We start from the raw sequence: 26,749 nt of genomic DNA, 5'->3' as shown, positions 1-26,749 counted from the left end.
CAATCCTTGAAAGATAGGCATCCATTCTAGCATACCAAGCTCTAGGTGCTTGTTTCAAGCCATATAGAGCTTTCTTCAACCTGCAAACGTGAGATTCCTTGCTATGAATTTAAAACCTTATGGTTGTTCAATGCATACTTCTTCATCTATCATTCCATTAAAAAAAGTTGTTTTGACATCCATATGGTGGATGTTCCATCCCATAGTAGCTGCTAAAGAAATCAAGGATCTAATGATAGTGTACCTAGCTATAGGAGCAAATGTTTCTTCGTAGTCCACTCCTTCCTTTTGAGAGAATCCCCTTGCTACAAATCTTGCTTTGTATCTATCTATGCTCCCATCAACAATGTGTTTGATTTTGTTGATCCATTTAGAGGTAACAACAGCTTTGTCACTGATTCTAGGAACAATTTCCCAAGCCCCATTCTTCATGATTATTGATATTCTTCTTGCATGAATTTAATCCATTCATCATGATCAGTGGCTTGTTCAAATGTGGTTGGTTTCGCTTCAATTAGTTTTGTCATATATGTTGCATATCCAGAGTACCTTGTTGGTCTTTTGCTTTCTCTGAAAGTACCTTTTGCTGCTCCATGTCCTTCGGCATCTTCAAGAGTAGCTTTCAACCAATTTGGCCTCTTCTTTGCTTTAGGAATGATTGTAGGTTGAATTGGTTCGCTTGGTCCTTCTTCTTCTTGATTCGTAGGTACTTTGTCATGTTGTTGTTGTTCTAAAAAGAGTGGGATATCTTCCTCATCAGATTCAATAGGAATATCCTTGGATTTCTTGTATGCAAAGTTTTAATCAAATATTACATCACTAACTTCAATTCTATGATCTCTTTTTATGTAGATTCTATAAGCCTTTAATGAGACTATATCCAATAAAAATATCCTTTAAACTAGTAGAGTCCAACTTCTTTCTTTTATCCTTTGGAATGTGAATGTAGGTAGGGCATCCAAAGATACAAAGATGATCTACATATGGCTTCTTCCCTGAGAATGCTTCTTTTGGTGTCATATTCTCAAGAATTCTATGAGGACTTCTATTTTGTATGTATACTGTCGTCATTGCTACTTCTCCCCATAAGAATTTTGGAAGGTCTTGATCAAATATCATGGTTCTAATGCATTCTTCAATGGTCCTATTCTTCCTTTCTACTACTCCATTTTGTTCGGGATTATAGGGAACTATGAGCTCCCTCTTAATACCTGCTTCCTTGCAAAAGGATATGAGTTCCTTAGATGTATATTCACCACCATTGTCAGATCTAAGAGTCTTTATCTTCCTTTCTGTCAAGTTCTCCACTTCTGATTTGAAATCCTTGAATTTTTCAAAGACTTCATCCTTAGTTTTGAGAAGATAAATCCAAGTCTTCCTAGAATGATCATCAATGAAGGTCACATAGTATAGATGGTCTCCAAGAGATTTATCTGAAATTAGTCCACACCCATCAGAGTGAATGAGGTCTAATATTTCTTTAGACCTTGAGTCACTACTTGAAAATGGTTTCCTTGTATTCTTCCCCAAAGCACATCCCTTACATACTCCTTCATGATCCTCCTTCAAGTTGGGGATGCCTTTTACCATTTTACTTAGAGAGGGCAATATTTTATAATGAAGGTGCCCATATCTTCTATGCCAAAGCTCAGAGGAACTAATATCCATGTGAACAAGAGCTTGAGGAAAGTTTGTTAAAAATTCTACATAACCTTCACGAATCCGAATAACCCTTACTTTTTTAATATTTGAGTCTCTTCCCCAAACAAGAACTTTTCCATCTACAAAGGCAATCTTATCTCCTTTATCTTATAGACAAGAAATAGAAAGTAAATTCTTTTTCAAACTTGGAACATAGAAAATGTCGTTGAGATGAAGCTTTCCACCATCTTCTAGTTTCAACGAGGTAGATCCAAGACCTTTAACTGCATAGTTATTGTTATCTCCAAGCTCCACTGAATGAGATGATGATCCTTTTGATAATGTTTGTGATCCAGGTGGATATTGGTGGCCACCCTCCGATTCCACTTGGCCCCCATTCGAAATAAGCTATCCCTACTACTGAAATGGTTCTACACCATACCCATCTGTTCTCTAAAATAGATGAACTTAGCTCTCCCTAGAGCTTTCGTGAGTATATTTGTAATCTGCTCTTCTATGGGAACATACTATAGCTGGACTGCTCCATGTTGCATGCAATCTTTGATGAAATACTTGACATCTATGTGTTTCTACCTGTCATGAAACACTGGATTCTCATAGAGCTTGATGCAACTCTGATTATCACAGTAGACACTTCTCGCTTCCATCCTGTTGAATTTCCATGACCTTGGGTCTAGATTAGAGTCTTAGAATCACTGCCACTACCAAACCAAGAATCTCAACCATAAACTACTTTGCATAGCAGAAATATAAAGCAGTAAATCACATATGCACAAGTATACACAATTTTTAACTGTTAAGTTTTGGTATGTTATATGCTAGAGCAATTTATTTAAATTTTCACAGTTAGCAATCACATCAACATTACAATAAACTGCAGATAGAACATAAATATAAAATCGCAGAAGACAAGCCAAGACAAGAGGACACAAGATATGGCGCGAGCCAGGGACAAACCCCACAATGTGTGGGGAAACCCTTTGATCAAATCCTCTTTCATCGTCAAAGTTCAGCAGAGAGAGAGAGAGAGAGAGAGATAGTACATTTACAACAAAAGTCAACACTTTGACTTATCTAGATCTTGCATAGATCATTTCGTATAGCGATGAGATCAGTTGAAGACATTCTGCTTCAACTGATTCTCAAGGTGACTCCTTCACCTATCATCGTGCTGCATTTGGTCTTATAGATGCACCACTGCATACTACCTCATGCGGCTGTCCATGTCCATGATCTTATCCATCATAACACTGCTCAAACTAATGTGCATCATCATCATGCTGCTGCCCCTGCTAATGTATCATTGTGCTGCCCATGCACATGATCTTAGTGCTGCCCATGCACATGATCTCATAGTGTTGCCCATTATGCTACTGCCCATGCTCCATGTATTCGTTGTACAACCCATCCACAATATATCATGTTGCTGCCCAAGACTGCGTTATATATATGTGTCCAGCGTATATATATAAAACTTATGTACTATAGCGTATATTGTCCAGCGATTACTGCCCATCGTATGTACAGTCTAGTGTATATATAAATACCATACATATCAAGACGACATACATATTAAGACCCTATATACAACTGGAGCAAGATCCTACATATTGAGAACCTGTTATATAACATTGATGCCATACATCTTTGTATCAGTTTACACACCAGAGCAATATCATATACCATCACAGTATTGTGATCATATGCCATTATAACCAGGGATATCATGCGAATGCCATACCACATTAGAGAGACAAATGCGAGACCATATACCAAAGCGAAAAACCTCTGCGGCCTCAGCGAATATACATAATAGACATCTGTGAGTATATATAAGAGTCTTTGGCATCCTCTACGTGTATATAGATAACCTCTGCGATGTGTACAGGACCTCTGTGTGTATATATATAACCTCTGCGATGTGTACAGGACTGTCCAGCGACTGTATATAACCATAACTGCAATGTATGACATGACTACCCAGCGTATGATTGCACAACGTATACATAACTCCAGCTACACCTCAGGACTGTGGAATTATGACTGCGGTTGACTGTGTCCTTTATTACAGCGTCCACCATTTATCTTACAGCGTGTAAGTTCCTTGAGAACAACGCATATATATATATTGTGCTCCATAATATTTCTACAGCGAAGCATATATATATTGCGTTCCCAGCGTATGGCTGCGTGTCATCATTATCTGCGTGTAAGATACTCTATGAACTGCGCTTTGACAACAACGTATATAATCCTTTATGAACAGCGTATATGATCCTCTATATAAAAGCATCCATTAACTGCGATTAGGGCTGCTTAGAACAGCGTATAAGTTCATGACTGCATTCTCCGTTAGGGCATCATACTAGGTCGGCGTAATCTAGTGTGAATCTCCTTCTCCAAAAACCCAAGACGTGGAGAGGAGATCACTTGAAGTGAGTTACCAAATGACTTCAAATCCTCTATTTATACTAAAAACGTAGAGGTTGAATAGACACGTCGGCTGGGCTTCTAGAGCCTACATAAGAGCTGGTCGGCTTGATAATAATTACATAAACAAAATAAATTCATATCTCCATAAATACTTATCGGAATCGGATGATCTTTGGATCAATCTTACACCTCTCGATGAGAGGGATCCAATAAAAATATCAGCTGCCATAAATAAACTGATCCACATGGAGTTTGGCCCTAGTTGCCAATTTAACACTCCCTCTCAACTAGGGAGAACTCCATCCGCTGATCCATATGTCCGACTGTACTATCTCTGCCATCAGTGCCCTGCACCGCTCTGCCCATCTTTGCTCAGCTCTGTTGGCTCTGCTCTACTCTGCTCAGCTCTGTTGGCTTTGCTCTGCTCTGCTCAACTCTGCTGGCTCTGCTATGCTCAGCTCTGCTGGCTCTGCTCTGCTCAGCTCTGCTGAACTATGAAGAAGAAGAATTGATCGAGAATGTCTCATACCATTCTCCATTGACCCGAAGTCAAACTCAGAGTGCGTACCACTGGTCCCAGACCAGTCTCAACCGACCCAAAGTCAGCGTCATAGTAGGTACCACTCCTACCACTGGTCCCAGACCAGTATCGCAGGCTCAGAGAGTGTACTACTGGTCCCAGACCAGTCTCAACCGACCCAAAGTCAGCGTCATAGTATGTACGACTCTCACTGGTCCCAGACCAGTCCTGCACTGACACGAAGTCAGTCTCGGAGTATGTACCACTGGTCCCAGACCAGTCTCAGCCGACCCGAAGTCAGCGTCATAGTATGTACAACTCCTACCACTGGTCCCAGACCAATATCATTGATCCCAGATCAATGGAGGACATCCTAGCGTAGGGAGTACGGTAGATACAACGATGCGTCCATCGGTACTACTATGGTCCCTAACTTCATTTCCCTGCTCATTGATCAGATGAGAGGTACTTCCCATGAGTCCCAGACTGCATGGGTAGGATGCCTCGACAAGAGAACTTAATCAATCCTGTCCTCACAGGAGAACACATCAATCCTGCTACAATCGCCATGGAGAACACATCAATCCAGGCCGCCATGGAGAACACATCAATCCAGGCCTCACAGGAGAACACATCAATCCTGCTACACAGGAGAGCAAATCATCCTGTTCCACAAGAGAGCGAATCATCTTGTCCCACAAGAGAGCGAATCATCTTGTTCCAGTGCGCACCACCAGGGGAGGGTGAGTCACCCTGTGGTTGTATGTTGCTCCAGTAGAACTGCAAGCCCCCCAGAGCTCCCAGAGCTCAATGTATGCAACATGCAAGACCCTTTTACAAAGGTCTCTTGATGACTCCAAGTCATTCGGGAAAATCACAAATTTGATCTTTTCCCCGGGGCTTTAGCGACATGTATATCATCTCAGTGCGATGGAGCCTCCTTGCTCATCGAATTTCCATATCCCAGATAAGGCATTATCTGATGTCTGTCTGTTGGAGCAATTGTCAAATACAGGATTCCTCAATAATCGAATCACACCTCTGGTTGTCAGAGAGAAAAACATAAGAAATTCTGCAACCATGCAGCTTCATACGAGATCATACTATTCGGTCTTGGCGGTGCTTATAGTGACCGACTTCTGCTTCCTGCATCGAAGCAGAATCCAAAGAGAACCAACTCTGAAAAGTTAAGATCCTCGAGGCAGTCACAAGCTTGCAGCTTATCTTCCCACATTCAGAATCCAACTCCCTCTGTCTCCTATAAATGAGAGGGTCTGCACCTGTCAAACATAGGTGCCGGTACGAGAGGTTTATCATCCACAACCTTCGAGTAATGGTTTGGATCGGTTTCACTCCTAGTGAATCTCAGCTGCATTAGACAGCTATCAATCCTCTCATACTGTGCTCGAGGTGTTTTGCTTCAAGCCATAAAGGGTTTTCTTCCACCTGTATACATGAGATTCCCGATCATGAATCTCAAACTCCTTGGGTTGTTCCAAGCCTCTGGACCTGCTGCATGAGGGGAATGGTCCCCTTGTAATATTTTCCTTCGGTACATTTCAGACATGTACCTTCATGCTTCTTTTTGAATTCAGGCATCCTAGTCACCATCTGACTTACAGACCTCCGGAGCTGAGTCAATGGACATGGTCCCCAGTGGACTTCCTGCAACTTGATACAACCCTGAACTCAAAAACATATTTAAAAGATCTATTTTCAAACACGTACCTTTCCATCGATAAGTGCCACCCTATAACCTTTGACTTCCATTTCCGAGATGGACACCAGGTTCGATCAGGTACGTAAAAGAGATTTTGGGGTTCCTTGCTTTCGTGGAAGAGTCGACCATTTCCTTGATGACCTGCATTACCAGTCATTCTTTTGATCATTGAGGATGTCCCAGGAATGATTGTTATCTTCATCAAGAGATGTGTTTTTGCCATTCGGACACTCCTTCGCATAACGGCCGAACTTATTTCAACAAGGCATCCGCCTTTCCTTCCACCCTTAGATCCGAAGTTCCCAATGAAGTGATCTTAAGATGGACCATCAGAATCTTCCGCTGCGCCATTCTGATAACATTCTCTGCTTTGACTTCACCCTAGGTGAATTATGAGGAACCCATTGATCCTTCAGTCTTGTCCCAACTGTCTTCGGTGATTGCTCTTTCACTCTTGCTTGGGCATTGTCTTCACCTCAGCTCTGATACCATGTTAAGTTTTGGTATGTTCTATGCTAGAGCAATTTATTTAAATTTTCACAGTTAGCAATCACATCAACATTACAATAAACTGCAGATAGAACGTAAATATAAAATCGCAGAAGACAAGCCAAGACAAGAGGACACAAGATATGGCGCGAGCCAGGGACAAACCCCACAATGTGTGGGGAAACCCTTTGATCAAATCTTCTTTTATCTTCAAAGTTCAACAGAGAGAGAGAGAGAGAGAGAGAGAGAGATAGTACATTTACAACAGAAGTCAACACTTTGATTTATCTAGATCTAGCATAGATCATTTCGTATAGCGATGAGATCAGTTGAAGACATTCTGCTTCAACTGATTCTCAAGGTGACTCCTTCACCTATCATCGTGCTGCATTTGGTCTTATAGATGCACCACTGCATACTACCTCATGCGGCTGTCCATGTCCATGATCTTATCCATCATAACACTGCTCAAACTAATGTGCATCATCATCATGCTGCTGCCCCTGCTAATGTATCATTGTGCTGCCCATGCACATGATCTCATAGTGCTGCCCATCATGCTACTGCCCATGCTCCATGTATTCGTTGTACAACCCATCCACTATATATCATGTTGCTGCCCAAGACTGCGTTATATATATGTGTCCAACGTATATATATAACTTATGTACTATAGTGTATATTGTCCAGCGATTATTGCCCATCGTATGTACAGTCTAGCGTATATATAAAGACCATACATATCAAGACCACATACATATTAAGACCCTATATACAACTGGAGCAAGATCATACATATTGAGAACCTGTTATATAACGTTGATGCCATACATCTTTGTATCAGTTTACACACCAGAGCAATATCATATACCATCACAGTATTGTGATCATATGCCATTATAACCAGGGATATCATGCGAATGCCATACCACATTAGAGAGACAAATGCGAGACCATATACCAAAGCGAAAAACCTCTGCGGCCTCAGCGAATATACATAATAGACATCTGTGAGTATATATAAGAGTCTTTGGCATCCTCTACGTGTATATAGATAACCTCTGCGATGTGTACAGGACCTCTGCGTGTATCTATATAACCTCTGCGATGTGTACAGGACTGTCCAGCGAATGTATATAACCATAACTGCAATGTATGACATGACTGCCCAGCGTATGATTGCACAACGTATACATAACTCCAGCTACACCTCAGGACTGTGGAATTATGACTGCGGTTGACTGTATCCTTTATTACAGCGTCCACCATTTATCTTACAGCATGTAAGTTCCTTGAGAACAATGCATATATATATATTGTGCTCCATAATATTTCTACAGCGAAGCATATATATATTGCGTTCCCAGCGTATGGCTGCGTGTCATCATTATCTGCGTGTAAGATACTCTATGAACTGCACTTTGACAACAACGTATATAATCCTTTATGAACAGCGTATATGATCCTCTATATAAAGGCATCCATTAACTGCGATTAGGGCTGCTTAGAACAGCGTATAAGTTCATGACTGCGTTCTCCGTTAGGGCATCATACTAGGCCGGCGTAATCTAGTGTGAATCTCCTTCTCCAAAAACCCAAGACGTGGAGAGGAGATCACTTGAAGTGAGTTACCAAATGACTTCAAATCCTCCTCTATTTATACTAAAAACGTAGAGGTTGAATAGACACGTCGGCTGGGCTTCTAGAGCCTACATAAGAGCTGGTCGGCTTGATAATAATTACATAAACAAAATAAATTCATATCTCCATAAATACTTATCGGAATCGGATGATCTTTGGATCAATCCTACACCTCTCGATGCGAGGAATCCAATAAAAATATCAGCTGCCATAAATAAACTGATCCACATGGAGTTTGGCCCTAGTTGCCAATTTAACATTAACAAATATTGTACAATAATGTACAACCCAATCTTCGTTATATTAAACCAAATCTGAATAATACAACAGTCTATGGTATACAAGGTACAATGACAAACTTCGTTGCAGCTTCTATGTCATATCTTGTCCAACCGGTCCTTCGCTCCCGTGTTGCTCACTAGTTGCCCCTTAGTCCTTCAAAGGACAACACATCGAGACTTTAGGAGGGCTGCAACCTAATACTGCTGCAAGTCACTTTTGTAGCATGTACACGAGCTCGTCAATTCTGTTCTCTAGGTTGGCCAATTGCCGAGCTCCAAATTGCTGGGCTATTAGTCACCTTAGTCCATCAAGGTGCTGCACTTCGGCACCAATATTCACCCAATCTTCAACTACTCTTCATCTAGGGCTACTTTGGGCTATCAATATGTTGCCCTCAACAAGCTAATGATGCCCAATACATACAATGTGAAATCTGTTCCTAGTTGGGCTTTCTTATCGCTCAAGACAACCCCAACACATGGCTCCCATAGGTTGGAATACAAACTGATCCAACTAACAATCTTTCTCAACACAAAACCATACTAACTTTTGCTTATGGGCTGATGCGTACTGTTGAATGTCTGCACTACTGGTTAGGGCTAAAACACATCTTGCTACAACACCATTCTCCACATCCAGTCCTCTTCCTTGACTGCGACTTCCCTTTAGATATCTCAGGCCACTTCCTGGTATAATTTTGGGCTATAAACAGCTCTCCAACATGCCTCCACACTTGCAAAAACAAAGGCATGGGCCTGCGGTTAGTTCTGCTCCTCGGAACAACCTTTCAGCCTCCATGTTTAGGATACTTAGGGCCTACGGTGTACCAGAATTATCCTCCAGAATTACGACCTATTCAACAGGGGTAAACCCTCCTCAAATCAAAGTAAAACCAATGTTGCGAAAATCGTTATCAGGATTAAATCAACGAGGGTAAAAAATAAGAAAAAATCGTAAAATACAAAAATATTCATTTTTTTTCAATTTTTTTAATATCTAAAGTATCTACAACATAAAATAAATACATTGACACATAAATATGATAAAAGAACTAATATATAAGATGTGTAATATCATTTCTAGTGCTACATCACACATAATAGTGAATCTTGTCCTGAATAGTAAGTCCTGACTCCTGAGTCCCAACTTAGCTTGAAAATATCAACAAAACTATAATAATGTATCTCATATCATGAGTCATAATGTCATATACAATGAAATGAACCAAATAACTAATACTACTGATTTCCTGTGCCCCTCTTGCGAGAAAATGCAATACCTTTCCCTTTCCCTCTAGATGTAGATGCCAGTAGAGTTGGTAGTGGACTCTGCTGTGCTCTAGAAGTTGAAGAAGTAGGAACTAGAGGAGGTAGACCACGTCCTCTACTGGTGGAAGGGGTAGCATGGGTAGGTGGTGTCACCTCCTCCTCCTCCTCTACGCCTTCCACTACCTCTTGCTCTAACCAATCATTGGTAGACTCCATGGGAGGCCTCTCGGCTTCAACCCTCCATGCAGCAGTTGTGTCAATCCCATCCAATGAGATGGCATCCATATCAGGTATCATCTCAAGTTGCCTCACCCACAATCAAAGATTGTAGTAGATGTAGACCATGTCATTAAGTCGCTGGGACTCCAACCTGTACAAAGATCATAAAATAATAATTATAAAAAAATATTATTTAATGAATTCAAAAAATTAATTGGAAATTTGGAATATTTTAAGTTTAACCTGTTGCGCTTCTTGTTGTGTATTTTTTCAAATACACTCCAGTTGCGCTTGCATCCTGAGAAGCTACATGTTTGGCTGAGGATTCGAATGGCAAGCTTTTGCAGATGGGGTACTCTGACACCATAGCGAGTCCACCATGCATCTACAACAAAATTACAAATAATATAAACATAAGAAAAAAATGAAATTTGAAAGTTGAAGCAAAGTATGAAGTTATGAACTTGAAGATACAATGAAATTTGAAATAAACTAAAAAATATCTGGCATTTGAGTCTTCCTGTCAACCACAACTATCTAAAAGCCAAATGTGCCACCTGCCATCTTGTATATCGCCATTTCTTTGGAGATTTCTGCACGTTCTGTTGGAGATCGCACCATCCTCTGAACACAGGTTAAGAATCCATTCATGATCTCAACATCAAATAAGAACTCACATGGGTAAGAAAATGCGGGGTTCAAGTAGATCCCCGCAGCAAGAATGGGACGATGGAGTGTGTCGTTCCATCGTTCATCTATCACTTCCCATAGGAGGAGTTTTTTCTGAAACGCCTCATCTCCCTTATCATCATAGTAGGCTCGAATGGATTCTTTGGCCTTGTCCATGGCCTCATACAAATAGCCCATTGCGGGCTTCTCACAATCAACTAATCGAAGAACCTTTACCAAAGGTTCAGTAACGGTGCACACCTCCTGCACTCATGCCTAGAAGTTTTCTTGGTATGAAACTAATCTGCATATGGCCTCTCCTTTTGGTTTGCGGCTAAATGTTAAAGCACGCCACTCCTATGAAAGAAACATTCTCTTCACATCTTACATAAAGTTCAAGAGAGATTGAAGAAATATGAAACTGGTGGCAAACCGTGTAATAGCAGGGCGCACCAACTCCTTGTTGTTGGTGAATTTTCTCATCAAACTAAGCACAAATGCATAATTATATATAAATTTTGTAATGCTTTTTGAGGAGTCAACAATATCTTTGACAAAGGAAATTTTTCCTATGTACTCCAACATCAAATCAATACAATGTGCAACACAAGGTGTCCAAAATAAAGTAGGATGCCTCTCCATAGGCATCTTGCCAGCAACAACATAATTTGCAGCATTGTCCGTTATGACTTGGACAACATGTTCAAGACCCACCTCCAAAATAAACACATCCAACAAATCACATAATAATTTTGCATCTTTGATATGTGAAGATGTATCAACAGATTTCATAAACATTGTCCCCTTGGGACAAATAACCAAGAAGTTTATAAGGGTTCTCCCCTTTTGGTCTGTCCAACCATTTGACATCACAGTGCATCTTGTTCGTGCCCATGATGCCCTAAAATCCTCCAATCTTTTGGTGTAGTTAACCTTTTCATCTTGAAGAATGCGGCCTCTAAAGTCATCATAAGAAGGGATTTTGTATCCTGGGCCAACAATTGCAATAGTATCAACAACAGGCTGGAAAAATGGATTATTCCTTGCAACACTGAAAGGAATATCACTTCAAAGGAGAAACTTGCCCAACAACTTGTCAGCTTGTTCTTTCTCATTTTTTTCAAGCATTGAAGTATAGATGGTTGTGAACCAGGCGTGGTTCTAGGAACAAAAAAGATGAGGCAACTACAGGGTTGGTTGTAGACATTGATGCTGAAGTAGGACCAGTGCCACTTCCATATTCACCTTCTAACACTCTACCTACTAGTTGCTTCTTTAGATCTGCTGTGGTCACTTTTTCTTGCTCTAATTCTTCCAATGATCTCATGGCTCTTCGGATGATTTCCGCATTTGTATTGGTGCAAGGCCTTACATCATGTCCAGGGATTTGTGCAAGGTGATATTTCAATCTATAAACCCCTTTCTGAAATATGCTGCCCACACAACTTGCAAGACAAGTTCAATCTATCAAACCCTCCATTAGATTCACCAAATTCTCACAGAGGATCCAATTTCCTTGGCATGGTTGTAACTTGGTTGAACTTTTGAGTTTTAATGTAAGATGAAGTTTGAAGTTGAACCTATGGCACAATAAGAATTGCAAGTTACAAAAAAAAAAAATACATATATGACACAACACATTGAATCTTTGACAAAAAAACAAAAAAAATCTCAATTCAATCCAAAACGAACTCTTTCCACTCTATGCAACAAAAATGAAAAAAAAACGCCATCAAATCCACTAAAAAATCATCGATAATCAATGGGTTATAGAAACCCAAGCAAAATAAAGAAAAAAACCAAAACAAAATGGCCAAATTTGGTGTTCATATTTGGAAACCACGGTTTGCCGAAGAAATTTGATCCAAAGACAAAGTTCTCTTGCTTGGGATGCTAAAATCTCCAGGCTTCCTCCTCCTCTGCCTTAGTAGACGCCTTTCAGGCTTCCTCTCCTCCTCAACTTTCAAACCACGCCGCTGTTTGTTCAAAATGACAAAAAAATTCATTTTTTTCCTTATAAAATGCGCTGTCCGGGAGCCTGACGATTTTTACCCATCGAATTGCGATTATTTCGAAAAAATCGCGATTTTTTTAGTGATTTTTTTGAAAAAAAAGGTTCATAATAATCGGGCGATTTTATCGATGAAATGAAAAAATCGCGATTTTTTGATGTTATCGTGATAAAATCGCGATTTTCGCGACAGTGATATATATATCTTTTTTTTTATAATAATCTTTTTAAATAGGCAAGGGCTTGATGGTGAAATGGAGAATCTCCAAAATTGTGTAGCGAAACGCTTCAATTATGACAGCAACAAGGTTGACGACAAGTTGATGGCTAAATGCCGGATCACACTGACCCTGCGCAACGGTTGAGTGGCCAGAGGATCGAACAACTCTGATACCAATGTAACGAACAAAGTTCGTATACTCAGAGGAATGCGTTGATACCAATGTAACGAACAAAGTTAGTATACTCAGAGGAATGCTCTGATACCAATGTAACGAACAATCTTCGTGTACACAATAATAATCTTCAGAATACTTCGAAGACAAAGACATCCATTGTAGGACAAGTAATTTATATTAAATATTATATAAAAAAAATTGATGAGATGATTACAATGAGGGTGAGGGTCTGCTTATATACCCTATGCAGGTACCTCTTCACCAATGGTTATGTCCTTAGGGACACACCTTTTCATTAACTAGTTACTAATTAATCATTATTTATTACTATTATTGTTTTACATTAATTGTATTATTTTATATATATTTTTGTTCATAATAGTTTTCCTGATGGTAGCATTGCTTCATTAATGCTTGTCATGATGCTTTCTTTTGGTTGAGAAGAAGGATGTTATTTTTATGTTGAATGCTTTGAATAATATTATAAGAAATAAGAATGAATCCATTGATGAATTTTGATGCAATATTTGATAAGGTTGTGTAGCAGATCCCACAAACACACTGGTCTACCCCAAAACCCATCTTGATGTATTACATGAATGCATTCTAGTGCCACTTTAGCTTCTTTGTAAATGAATGCCTACCAAACACATTCCTCGAAGCTAATGCAAAAACAAAGAGCATGGATGAAAGCTAGGTGTTATCAGGCAGGCTAGATATAACACTCTAAAGAGTGCAGATTGCTCACAGGGAAGGGTTCCATCTTTATTTTCCCCAAGTCCTCTATGATTCTTAATCAACAACCTCAAAGAGCTAGAGCACAAGTCGACATATGATAAGCTATTTTGGTGTGATTTTGCTCTGCAAAAGATGGAACATGCTAGGGTTTTGTTGTTTTATAGTGAGGAGCTTGCCTCCACTGCCAAGCTTGAGCCCTCTTCTAGTGCTCCTAGGCTCTAGCGTCTCATGGCACAAGGAGTCTGTGCTCTGTTTCGGTTATGGCGGTGGGAGTTGATGCCTTTGGGCCTTCTTTGCAGCAGATCGACCGATTTTTTATTACAATGGGTCAAAGGACCCTGTCAACATAGGGGGTCATGGCTCTGTGGGAGATTAAGACAAATCTCTGCTATCAAAATGCTGCTCCAGCCTACGCCAACAATTCCTCTATTTCAGCGTGGTCGTTCCCAGATTGTCTGGCAGGAAATGCGATGGTATAAACATTCCCATGTTTTTCTTCTATCTACCTTTTAAATGAGTGGAGTCTTCTCAAGTGCCCAATTCTAGTTGCCTCATGGCCACTGTATTTTTCCTCCCAAACAGAGCGAAAATAGGAAAATCCTTTTCAAATTTTTGTCAGAAACATAAATGGGAAGACTATGATTTTTTGGTCAAGAAGCTATGACAATGTCTTATCTCTAAAGAAATCTATTGAGGATAAATGGGGATTGCCTGCAAATTTCAATGTTTGCAATATGAAGGGAAAGTTATTCAAGATCCCTACCTGCCCAAAGACTACAACATCATGAAAAACTCTACCATAATCCTAACGTCTGGGCTTCGTGGGGGCGCTGAAGGTGCTAGGACTTCAACTAGAACTTCGGTTTCTTTCAAGGAAGCTGTGCAAGAGAAGACATCAACAATTGTAGATCCAAATCAAAACATTCCAGCTTCCTACATAGTAGACCAAATGGAGCAAGCACTGTGTATGGAAGTTAATCTATCTGAGGTATCCCCCCTCTATTCTATTCTCCATTTAATAGATGTTATTTGTAAATTTAATGGTTTTTGGCCAAAACCTAAAGCTATATTCCAGTGGTTTTTCTCCTTTTGGACACCCCATTGTGGCATTTACTAATGCTCTAAAGGTTTCTTCATTGTCCAAATTGAAACTCAAAAGGACCTGGATTTGTTCTAAATGAAGGGCCTTGGTTTTTAGGGAGAGTTGGGCTATTTATCACTCATGGTTCCCCGATTTTGATGCCACAACTATGGTGGTTTCAGCTATGCAAGTTTGGTTGAGCCTTTTGAAACTCCCTCTCCCTTTTTGGCATCACAAAGTCCTTGAGGATATTGGAAATACTCTAGGCAAATTTAAGAAAATGGATTTGGAAAGAACAGAGAAAAGCCTCTTCACTTTTACTAGAATATGTGTGGCGATAGACCTTAGCAAAGGACTTCCAGATCACATAATATTGAAACACAAAAACTTTCAGTGGTCTCAAGTCTTAGATTATGCAAACATGGTTTTTTGATGCCAAGTTTATTTTCAAATAGGACACCTGCAGAACACATGCCCTCAAGTGAAAAAGAATCCAAAAAAGAAGAAGAGGCAGTCCAACAGGCAAGAGGCTGGTAGTTTCCAGAACACCAGTTTTTAGATGAACAAAAAGACATCAAGGAAAGCCATCCTATTCAATTAGATGGGGATGCTTAGGCTCCAACCGGAAACAACATAGATGGGGTCGTCGCGGCACAGTCAAGAGCCATCACCTATCATTTGAAGGGTTCTCCTGAAGGTCTTTAGGCTTCGGAGGGGAATGGGGGCACAATAAGAGCTCATGTTTCAGAGAACTCAGATTCAGACAAAGAAGTCTCCCATATGGAAGTGGGTTGTGAATTGGCTTTGGTTCTTGTTGAACGAAGTTCAAATGGCTGGCAGAAAGTGCAAAAAAGGAAAGGAAAAAAAGAAAAGATAAGGCAAATTGTTTGACATAATTTCTATCTTCTTTTTGTTGTATGCATTTTCAAAGGTTTTGGTCTTTTCTTTCTAGCTCATGGCTGAGAGGCGTTTTATTTTCTGGAATGTTTACATCATATACAAAATGTAATTTTGTTTTTCCTATGATGAATAAAATTACACATCTTTTTCTATGGAAGAAAAAGTCTACATATGATAAAGAGATGTTCTCCATTATCCATGCGATAGCCAAGTGGCGATAGTACTTGTTTGGAAGTAAATTCTCAATATGTACAGATCACAACAATCTTCAATTCTTATTATAACAAAATACTTTATCTACCAAATGACAAAAATGGATGGAAAAACTTTCAACCTTTGATATGGAAATATTACACGAAAAAAGGAAGGGCAATGCAGTTGCTCATGCATTGTCATGAAGAGATGATGAAATAACATGTGTGACAATTGTGGCGATTCTAATTAGTTAGATGAAAATCTAGTTGAATATGCCAAAGATCCCAAGTCTTATTCCGTAATCAACAATTTGGACCAAAATCCAAATTTTGAATGGGAAATCTGAAAATGACATCTTATGGTATAAGAATAGAATCTACCTAATTCCATCTTCAAAGTCTAAAAGGACAGCCTTAAAGCAGTCACATAGTTCCGTAACAACGAGACATGTTGGATTTTTTAAAACCTACTATAATGCACAACAATCATTTTATTGGAAGGGAATGAATAAAGATATTCAAAACTTCGTTGTTGAATGTGATACATGTCAGAAATAAAAATGAAAATATTATGACAACGAGGTTACTTCATCCCTTACACATTCCCATCCAAAAATGGGGAGAGATGTCATTGGACTTCATCAAAGGATTACCCATGTTCCATGGAAAAGATAAGATATTTGTCGCCTTTGACAAATTAACCAAAAATGCACATTTTATGGCAGTGAGAAAGACAAATTCAACAAAACAAATTGTTGATGTCTTCTGTAAGAACATCTTTAAATTGCATTGTTTTTTGAAGGTCATTGTCAGTAATAGGGATCCAAATTTTAAAGGGAACTTTTGGAGAGAATTTTGTAGACAAACCAAGATACCCCTTAATATGAGTTCAACTTACCATCCATGAACATATGGCCAAATAGAAATTGTAAAAAAATGCTTAGATACTTAACTCCATTGTTTTGCAACAGACAAGCAAAACAAGTGGTCCCAATGGTTTCATTAGCCGAATGGTGCTATAATTCTACCTACCACACATCCACAAAAATGAGTCCCTTCCAGGCCTTATATGTTTATGAACCAACTGAATGGAAGGACTTTGCATTAATTGACACTACGGTCCAAGCAGTGAAGAATGAACTTGACAAAGAGAAAAAATATCATCAAAATATTAAAAGAAAATTTAGTTACAGTTCGTAATAGAACGAAACAAGCAGCAGACCAACATAGATCAAAAAGAAAGTTTGAAGAAGACGATTAGGTGTTTGTAAGACTCCAACATTCCAAACAGATATCATTTGAACAAAATGAAAAGAACAATTTGGCTCCAAAATTCTATGGGCCTTATAAAATCAACAAAAAATTTATTGAAGTAGCCTACAGGTTGAAGTTACCGGAGTTGTCACATTCATAATGTCTTCAGTGTGTCTTGCCTCAAGAAGGTGTTGGAACAACCCCATCCTATTCAAATAGAGATTCCTGAGTTTGATGATGAAGAAAAAAGTTATTTTAGAACCAGAAGATATTCTTTCCACTAGGGAAAAAGTGTTACATTCTAGAACCATCAAAGAATACCTTATCAAATGGAAAAACCTTCTGGCAAAATATTCATCACAGGAAATGGAAAATTTTCACCAACAATACCCCTCATTACCCTTACTTTGAGGACAAAGCAATTTTGAATGGGGTGGTAATGTTACAAATAAAAATAATAATAAATAATAAAAATTAGATAGTAAAATGTGCATACTATACCCCCTCACTTGTGACCAATCAATGCTATACAACACACTGTCTGAATGACATTGTAAATGATTCATTCATCTTATTAAATAATAATTATTATCATGTGTTCTTGTTACAATATACCAAAGGTAAGCACTACAAGTAGAATAAGGGGAAATAATGTTACAAAAACACCTTATCGACATCTCAATCACAAGAGTAGATACCTTAATCAATCAGTGTATCAACATCACACAGAGGGGAAACAAGTAAATTATTTTATGAAGAACACTGATACCAGTATCATTAAGTCTTATAATGAATCTTGGAAATCCTACAAGCGTAATGTTTCGCTAAGGATCAAATTAGGAGTGTCAAATGATTTAACAATTAGACAATTCTGCTTAGTGCCTAGAAGTTCATATTGTCTCATATCATCAACCATGATGACATAAAAAACCAAAAGAATTAGGTGAATATATTACAAGTGAAAGTAAAAGATGTAAAGCTTTTTCCGTTGATTTGAGGTAGTATCGGATGTGCTCTAGCCATGAAATTTGGTGGAGAGGTTGGGGCACATGAGATCTCCAATACCCAGAAAGGGTTTGGGCAGATTCTAAACAGATCAAGAGATATTAAAATAATTAATATATAAAATATCAATATGTATTAATATGAATCTGTGTTAGAATGGTCCAAAGACATGGATCAAGCCAGATTTAATCTTAGCCAGTGATTAGGGACTTAATCTTGGCCGTTGAGATGTCAACAGAAAAAGTATAAGAGGAGGCTTGAGGGGCACCTGGAGAACACATTGAGGGAGACCAGTCAGTTCAATTTCTGGAGCGGGGTTTGTTGAGAAATTGAACTAGTGGTCTGGAGAGCAGTCAGGAGGCAGCAAGTACGAAACAGAGAGACGGGAGATTAGCGCAGAAGAGTCAGACACAGAGCTAGAGGAAGCCACGCAGAGGCAGTAGAGACTGCGCATAGCCAGAAGGGCCTGCATCATCCATGTAGAGGCTACAGGAGTGACGCAAAAGCCCAGAGAGGCTTCCCAGAGCCTCGGTAGGATGCAGAGGGTTTCAGGTTGACGCAGAGGGTTTTAGGCTGTAGCAGAGGTCAGTAGGGCCTACGTTGGGTTTAGGAAAATGCTGGAAGTTTGTCTATCTGCAGGTAAGCCAGTTTGGCACCTTGTTGTACAAGAAAATTGCTAAATAATAAAATCCTCCCTTGCTGCACTGGTTTTTCCACATTGGGTTTTTCCGGGGACATTAGTCCAAAATAATTGTGTCAATGTGTGCATATTTTTGTTTTTGTATTACGATGTGATATCTACAGCGGTGTTTTATTTAATGTTTGTTGAAGTAATTTCATGAATAACTTATGAAGAAATAAGTAGGAAAAGTAAATCAGTTGCTGCAGTGGTAGAATTTTCACATGGTATCAGAGCGAGTAATCATAGATAAAAAGGGAAAATCAATTATGGGTCGAGACCATGACGCAGAGGCATCCACCTCAGGGGACTCACGCAGATTTTCAGAAGATTACAGAAGAGAGAGAGATTTCGATTTCTCTATGTTGGCTTCCAGGTTGGAAGAAGAAGTGGCTTGCATGACTAGTGCTGCATCATCAGAAGTATGGTATATAGACAATGGAGCCTCGTGGCATATGACGAGAATCAAGGAGTGTTTCTCAGAATATCGAGAAGAGAAGATGAACTTTCAGATCACCATGGGGAACAAGGCAAAGTGTACTTCAGTAGGAAAGGGAAACATAGCTTTTCAGACAGAATCAGGGGAGCGGTTCCGTGCCACAAATGTGCTGCATGTGCCAGGCTTGGGGATGAACTTACTTTCCGTGTCACAACTACGAGGCAAGGACTGTGATGTCTACTTCATCAAGGAAAAGGTATGCGTCAAACACCCGAGCTAGAAAAAGAAAGTGCAGATCAGGATCAAAAGTAATCGGTTGTATAGATTACAACTAGAATCTCCAATGGCACTAATAGGTAGTCATGGGGACAAAGACTTGAACGAACTATGGCATAGAAGGATGGGTCACTTGTACCATGGAGCTCTGTGAATTCTCAGGAGCATTGTAACAGGAGTTCCGGATCTGAGTACGGAACGAGATGATGTATGCAGGGGATACGCTCTAGGAAGGTATGCTAAGGCTGGATTTCCTAGGAGCAACCACAAGGCCAAGAGTGTAATAGGATTGATACACTCAGATATCTGCGGATCTATGTTTGTCAAAGCTCTCAGCGGTGCCGAGTATTTCCTTACTTTCATTGATGACCACTCGAGGAAAACTTGGATCTATTTTTGAAAACCAAGGATGAGGTTTTTGTCGATTCAAGGAGTTCAAGGCTCTAGTGGAGAATTTGACAGGTAAGAAAATAAAAGTCTTGCGCGCAGATAATGGTGGAGAATATGTTGATAAGGACTTCACTGATTTTTGCGCTAAGGAGGGCATCAAAAGAGAGTGGACAACTCCCTACAATCCGAAGCAGAATAGGGTGGTAGAAAGGAAAAACAAGACTATTGTAGAAGCAGCTAGGGCCATGCTGTATGATCATGATATGCCAAAATTCCTGTGGGTAGAAGCATGCAACACAACTGTCTACGTTCAGAATAGGACTTCTCATCGGGCATTGGGCAAGATTACTCCAGAGAAAGTCTTCACTAGGAAGACACCTGAAGTCAGTCATTTCAGGATATTTGGGAGTTTGGCATATTGTCGCATACCCAAAGAAAAGAGGAAGAAGTTGGATGGGACTGTAGAAAAGGGGTATCTAGCAAGATATAGTGAGAACGCAAAGGCATACAGGATCTATCTTCCAGGGAGCAGGAAGGTAGTAGTACGACGAGATGTAAAGTTCATGGAGGACAGAGCTTTCAGAAGATCTCGCGAAATGCCTTCCAAGGAGCAGTCGAAAGAGGATCCGTTGGTCATGCCTCTTCAACCAACGGAAGTGAAGAATCCTTCCTCAGATCAGGAAGATTCTCAGGATGAGGAAGAGGAGCAAAAAAAAGCACCTGTTGGCAAAGGAAGAACTAGCAGCGAACTTCGTTAGGTTTTCCGTGATGCAGAGAACTTCATTGGAGAGCCAAGATACAATAAAAGGGAGCGAAAACAGCTAGACAGGTATCAGGCATTAGTAGCTCAAGATGGAGAGCCTGCCAGCTTCAAGGAGGCAACTCAGCATCAGGTCTGGCTAGATGCGATGGTGGAGGAGTATAACTCCATAATGGTAAACGATGTTTGGGAGGTGTTGTCAAGGCCTCAAGACAAATCTGTGGTAGGTTCAAGATGGATCTATAAGATCAAATATGTTGCAGACAACAATATTGAAAAATACAAGGCCAAGTTTGTGGCTAAGGGGTATGCTCAAAAGGAAGGGATTGATTATCAGGAAACCTTCGCCCCGGTAGCCAGGTATACATCTATTAGGACCATGATATCTCTTGTAGCCCAGATGGGATGGGAGATCCATCAGATGGATGTCAAGAAGACACTTCTAAACGGGGTAATAGAAGAAGAAGTATACAGTGAACAGCCAGAGGGCTTTGAAACTCATGAGAAGAAGTCTCATGTACGTAGACTGAAGAAAGCCTTGTATGGGCTGAAGCAGGCACCAAGAGCATGGTATGGTCGAATAGATGGCTACTTGCAGAAGATGGGGTTTGTCAAGAGTGACGCGGATCCGAATCTCTACTATCTGGTCGTATAGAGCGAGCCACTTATTTTAGTATTATATGTGGATGATCTTTTCTTGACAGGATCATCCAGACTCATTGAAGACTGAAGAGTCCCTAAGTCTAAACTTAGGGAAAATAAAATATTAATATGTATTAATATGAATCTGTGTTAGAATGGTCCAAAAGACGTGGATCAAGCTAGATCTAATCTTAGCCGTTGATTAGGGACTTAATCTGGGCCGTTGAGATGTCAACAAAAAAAGTATAAGAGGAGGCTTGAGGGGCACTTGGAGAACACACTGAGGGAGACCAGTCAGTTCAATTTCTGGAGCGAGGTTTGCTGAGAAATTGAATTAGTGGTCTGGAGAGCAGTCAGGAGGCGGCAAGTACGAAACACAGAGACGGGAGATTAGCGCAGAAGAGGTAGACGGAGAGCCAGAGGAAGCCACATAGAGGCAGCAGAGGCTGCGCAAAGCTAGAAGGGTCTGCGTCATCCACGCCGAGGCTGCAGGAGTGACGCAAAAGCCCAAAGAGGCTGCGCAGAGCCTCAGTGGGCTGACGCAGAGGGTTTCAGGCTGTAGCAGAGGTCAGTAGGGCCTACGGTGGGTTTAGGAAAGTGATGGAAGTTTGTCTATCTGTGGGTAAGCCAGTTTGGCACCCTGTTGTACAAGAAAATCGCTGAATAATAAAATCCTCCCTTGCCGCACCGGTTTTCCCACATTGGGTTTTTCCGGGGACATTAGTCCAAAATAATTGTGTCAATGTGTGCATATTTTTGTTTCTGTATTACAATGTGATATCTGCAGCAGTATTTATTTTAATGTTTGTTGAAGTAGTTTCATGAATAACTTATGATGAAATAAGTAGGAAAAGTAAATAAGTTGCTGCAGTGGTAGAATTTTCACATTTTCTCAGTATGTTTTGAGGACAAAACATTTCTAAGCGGAAGTTAATGTTATAAACATAAATATATATAAGTAATATTATTTCATAATTCATAACTAATGAAGAGACACACGAAAGAACATGTCTCAATGAAAGATGTGACTTCTTAATGAAAGGACACTCCATATATATATATATATATATATATAGATATATCATTTGTAATATCATATCATTTTTATTCATACATTTATATATCATATATTTATCCTATTGGATGTCCTTATATTCCAAGTCTTTTGGATATTTCGTTAGTGAGCCATATTTGGTTGTCACAGATACTCATTGAGAAAGATCATATCAATTGCTCAAGAAAAATGCAAAAAAAAAGGCTTATTATAAAATCCTTAGTATCCATACTATGAATTGAATATTTTTCTGTTCTGTGTGAAAATTTCAATTTCAAAAAGGATCAAAACTTTTATAAAGATGCCCTGCTGCTGGAATCACTGCAGGCTATGAAAAGTATACTTCATAATATAGATTGAGTTGATAAAGATTGGACCATGAATTTCTTTTTCTGTTACAATCAAATAAGTTGGCATTTGATAGGATGGTTAAAAATGTTGCCCCTCTCAATCTAATGTTTTATAAGCCTGGATTCTTAAACAGGCAGAGTTCATCAGCTGAATAATCTGGAACCTGGATAGCTGAATAACTCAAAAGTAACCGAGATATTTTAGGCCATCAGCTAAACACTTACAAAAAATTTATTTCAGCCACTAAGTTGGTTATTTTCACTTAAATAATTGTTTCCGAAGTTTCTGGCTCTTAATTGTGTGCAAGCAGTAAAAATCACATTTGGACCTTATCAGCCTGGCAGTTATTGTGTAACATTTGTAGCTGTCATGGCTGATAAGATAATTTTATCACTATCCAACAAATGAACACAAAAATTATACTGCACTATAAAGAAGAGTTGGTACCCAAGAAAAAATACTGAAGTCAGCAAACTATTAATATTCTTAGAACTAAGCTTCTCAAATACGTAGATACATACAATTTTAATAATGTCCAGCAGTGGTCGATGCATTTGGAGAGGTTTAGCATATCCAATCAGCTACGAGGGTGCACAATGACCCTATATATTCTAATTTAGTAAATAAAATTAAGGAAACTATAAACTTAAATATAAATAGACAATTATGGTCCAAAATTGGTCTAGAGATCATATAACAATGGAGCCTAAAATTGAAGCTGAAAGGTCATTAAAAACTTGAGGCTTTGTTAGACTAAATCAGTTGATGCAAAATCTGTATTGCTGGATTGGAGGTCGAAAGTGTAGTAACATCCAAATGCTCGAGGAAAAGCCAAATTTGTCCCTTACATGTCAAAGTATTGTGTTAGTACTTCAAAAGATAAGTTCAGTTGAAATATCATTGTTCCGTTTTGAGGAATTTTAACACACGGTTATCTATATGCGAAGGTTCAAATGTTTGACTAATATCTAATGTTTGATAACAATGATTTTATTGTAATTGGATAGGTTGTACCAATGGAAAATTTAAATGGGCGTAGAATTGTTGAGGCAGGAAAGCTTTGCGAAAGGAAAAATGGTGGGTCTTCATAGAACATTAGCTCTTTCAATGTAATGAATCTTATTTTTTTTATGAATCTTGGGAGATGCAACTTTATGTTTATTGGCAGGAAGGGGAGTTGATACTAACCGTAATTGGAGTGTAGACTGGGGCAAGAAAGAAAAGGTATACACATTTCCACTGTCTGCCTGCCTCTTACTCTGTGCTTTCTTTTGCATGATAACTTTATGTACTATACTTATCCAGGAGTCAGGTATATATGGGAATAGCCTGACTCTGTACCGTGTTAATGTCCAATTCGATTTGGCTCTTAGAGCGCACTGAATACTATGATGTAAGATATGAATTGAGAGTTGGCAGGTAGTTGATATGGGCTTTGTTCCGGAGCCAATATCTACCTACTGATACAAGTTGTAAACATAAGTTATCCAGTATTGTTGATCCATGTCATTCTAGAATGCCAGAAAACATGGACAGCAGTCTTTGTAATTGTGTTTGTAACAGTGTGAATTTGAAAAATCTCACAACTAGATGAATTTCAGAGACTGAGAGCTTTGGTTTTTTGTCAGAATCATTTTTTGGAATCTCTGGTTTCAGGATTATGATCCATCGGAAGAGTATCCTGGAACGGCACCATTTAGTGAGCCAGAGACACAGATAATGAGAAATCTCGCTCATTCATTCAGGCCCCACTTATGGGTGAATGTACATTCTGGCATGGAGGTATTTATTTTCTTTCATGTTGCATACGCTTTTCATTATGGTTCAGGCATAACTTTAATTGATGATATTATGAGAGTTTAACCCAAAACTTAAATTGAAGGAGTGTTACTTTATTGAAAATGTTGATTTTGTAGCCTCGAAAGGTTTTCTATATTGGCTTGGTGTCTTAACATGTAGAAGATATTTGATTGCCTCTTTAGGAGCTTGCCTGGTGGAGGAAATGATGTAGGCTAACTTAAGAAAAGTACAATAATTAATTTAATTAATTACGGCAAAAGTTTAAGGATAAATAACAAAATTATTTAAGTGACTTAGATACAATCTCAACTGTTGATTTCAAGTGAGGCTTAGGATTTAATCCTAGCCATTGATCACTTAGGAGATTAGGGTTAGGGATTTTGGCTTAATGAAATTATAAAATAAGCTTAAGGGAGAGGTGAAGACACAATTGTGGAGGAAGTGATTTTCTTTAGAGCGAAAGGCTTGACTAGATTGAAGAGAAGTGAGGAGAAGTGCAATAGGGAATTTCGGGAGAAATTCAGGGAGATAAAGTTCAGGAAAGATGGAGGTCAAGTTGCTGAAGAGGAGGGCTGAATTGTGGAGGTGACATAAATATCTAGATATGCTGAGTTGCTGAAGAGGATGGCTGAATTGTGGAGGTGGCGAAAATATCCAGAGAGGTCGATTTCTCAAGTGCGCAGGAGCTGTACGAGGTGAGAGGAGGGGGCTGATTTGCTGGTGAGATAGATTTAATTCTGTAGGGCCAAGTTTCTTTAGGAGGGTCAATTTCCTTCAGGTCCATTTTCCTTGTAGGGCTGAGTTTCCAGGTTCTCAACAGTTGTAATTTTCCATGTATTCTCCAGAATTTTCTTGAGTTTAATAATATGAAGGAATACTGTGTTGGGTACAAATTTGTTGTTGTACTGTGATTGATCTGATCTCGCAATTTTATTTCTGCTGCATTTTCATTTTGACTTATTATATTTCTGTGTTAATTTTATCAGCAATTTCAGAAATATTATAGATAAACATTTTCTAGGTTTTTCATAGTTTGTTGAAGTAGAGTAAATCAGATCTGGTATAAGGGATTTAAGATGGTATTAGAGCTATAGAAACTTTGTGGGAGAGATCAAATATCACAAGGGTTTTACGACAACAAATTATTTTATGGTAGCAGATTTTTTTATTTTGCAGTGAGGGTTTTGTGGCTAAAGTTGATCTAGTAATATGGCATCATCAAGTCTGAGGTATGAAGATAGGTTGGAGGGGATTGTAAACTGTAGTCCATGGAAGAAGTGAATCGCCCTTGTTTTAATGGTGAATGGTTTGTGGGAAATTGTAAGCTAAGAGATTCGAGTTCCTCAAGATGCTACCCAAGTAGCTAAACATAAGATAAAAGATATAAGCGCTAGGGGCATCATTTTGGATGGTGTGAAGGATCACGTAATCCCTCACATGACAAAGAAAGATTCAGCCTATCAAATGTGGACAACCTTGACAAAGCTATACCAGAGTGATAACCAGAACAAAAAGGTGGTGCTAAGGGAGAAGCTGATAGGATTAAGATGAATAGATATGAGATCGTGGCCTCATACTTCGCAAGGATTCAACAGGTTCATGATGACCTTTCAACTGTTGGTGAAGAGGTGGTTGAGATGGATCTTGTCAAAGTAGCACTGAAAGGGTGTACCAAGCAGTGGGCTACATTTGTGACAACTATCCTAGCTAGAGATAAGGTTCCTGATTGGGCCAGATTGTGGGATGATTTCGCCCAAAAGTAAATTTGGGAGGAATCCATAACCAGTGGACAATGCAAAGGTGGAGATGAGGAAGACCCTGCTCTTGTCAGGCAAGCAAAGAAGGGCAAGGGTAAAGCCAAGCAAAGCCAAAAT

General features: G+C 39.3%; 1 protein-coding gene across 8 annotated transcripts in view; it reads left to right on the top strand.

Moving 5' to 3' along the window:
- LOC149257288 (Zn-dependent exopeptidases superfamily protein) overlaps positions 1–26,749 on the top strand; it is a 169,178-nt gene that overhangs the window by 106,357 nt on the left and 36,072 nt on the right. For all 8 annotated transcript variants that reach the window (XM_089413889.1, XM_089413883.1, XM_089413896.1 and 5 more), the window contains 3 exons: positions 24,083–24,152; positions 24,244–24,299; positions 24,732–24,857. In XM_089413889.1, coding sequence (XP_089270015.1) covers positions 24,083–24,152; positions 24,244–24,299; positions 24,732–24,857 — 252 coding nt within the window. The remainder of the gene's footprint in view (positions 1–24,082; positions 24,153–24,243; positions 24,300–24,731; positions 24,858–26,749) is intronic.

This window comes from Pinus tabuliformis, chromosome 6 (assembly GCF_031772625.1).
Source record: "Pinus tabuliformis cultivar Carrire ecotype Pingquan chromosome 6, CPIR1, whole genome shotgun sequence".
Lineage (NCBI taxonomy): Eukaryota > Viridiplantae > Streptophyta > Pinopsida > Pinales > Pinaceae > Pinus > Pinus tabuliformis.
Note: the sequence above shows the minus strand (reverse complement) of the source record. Positions and strands in the feature narration are given on the sequence as shown.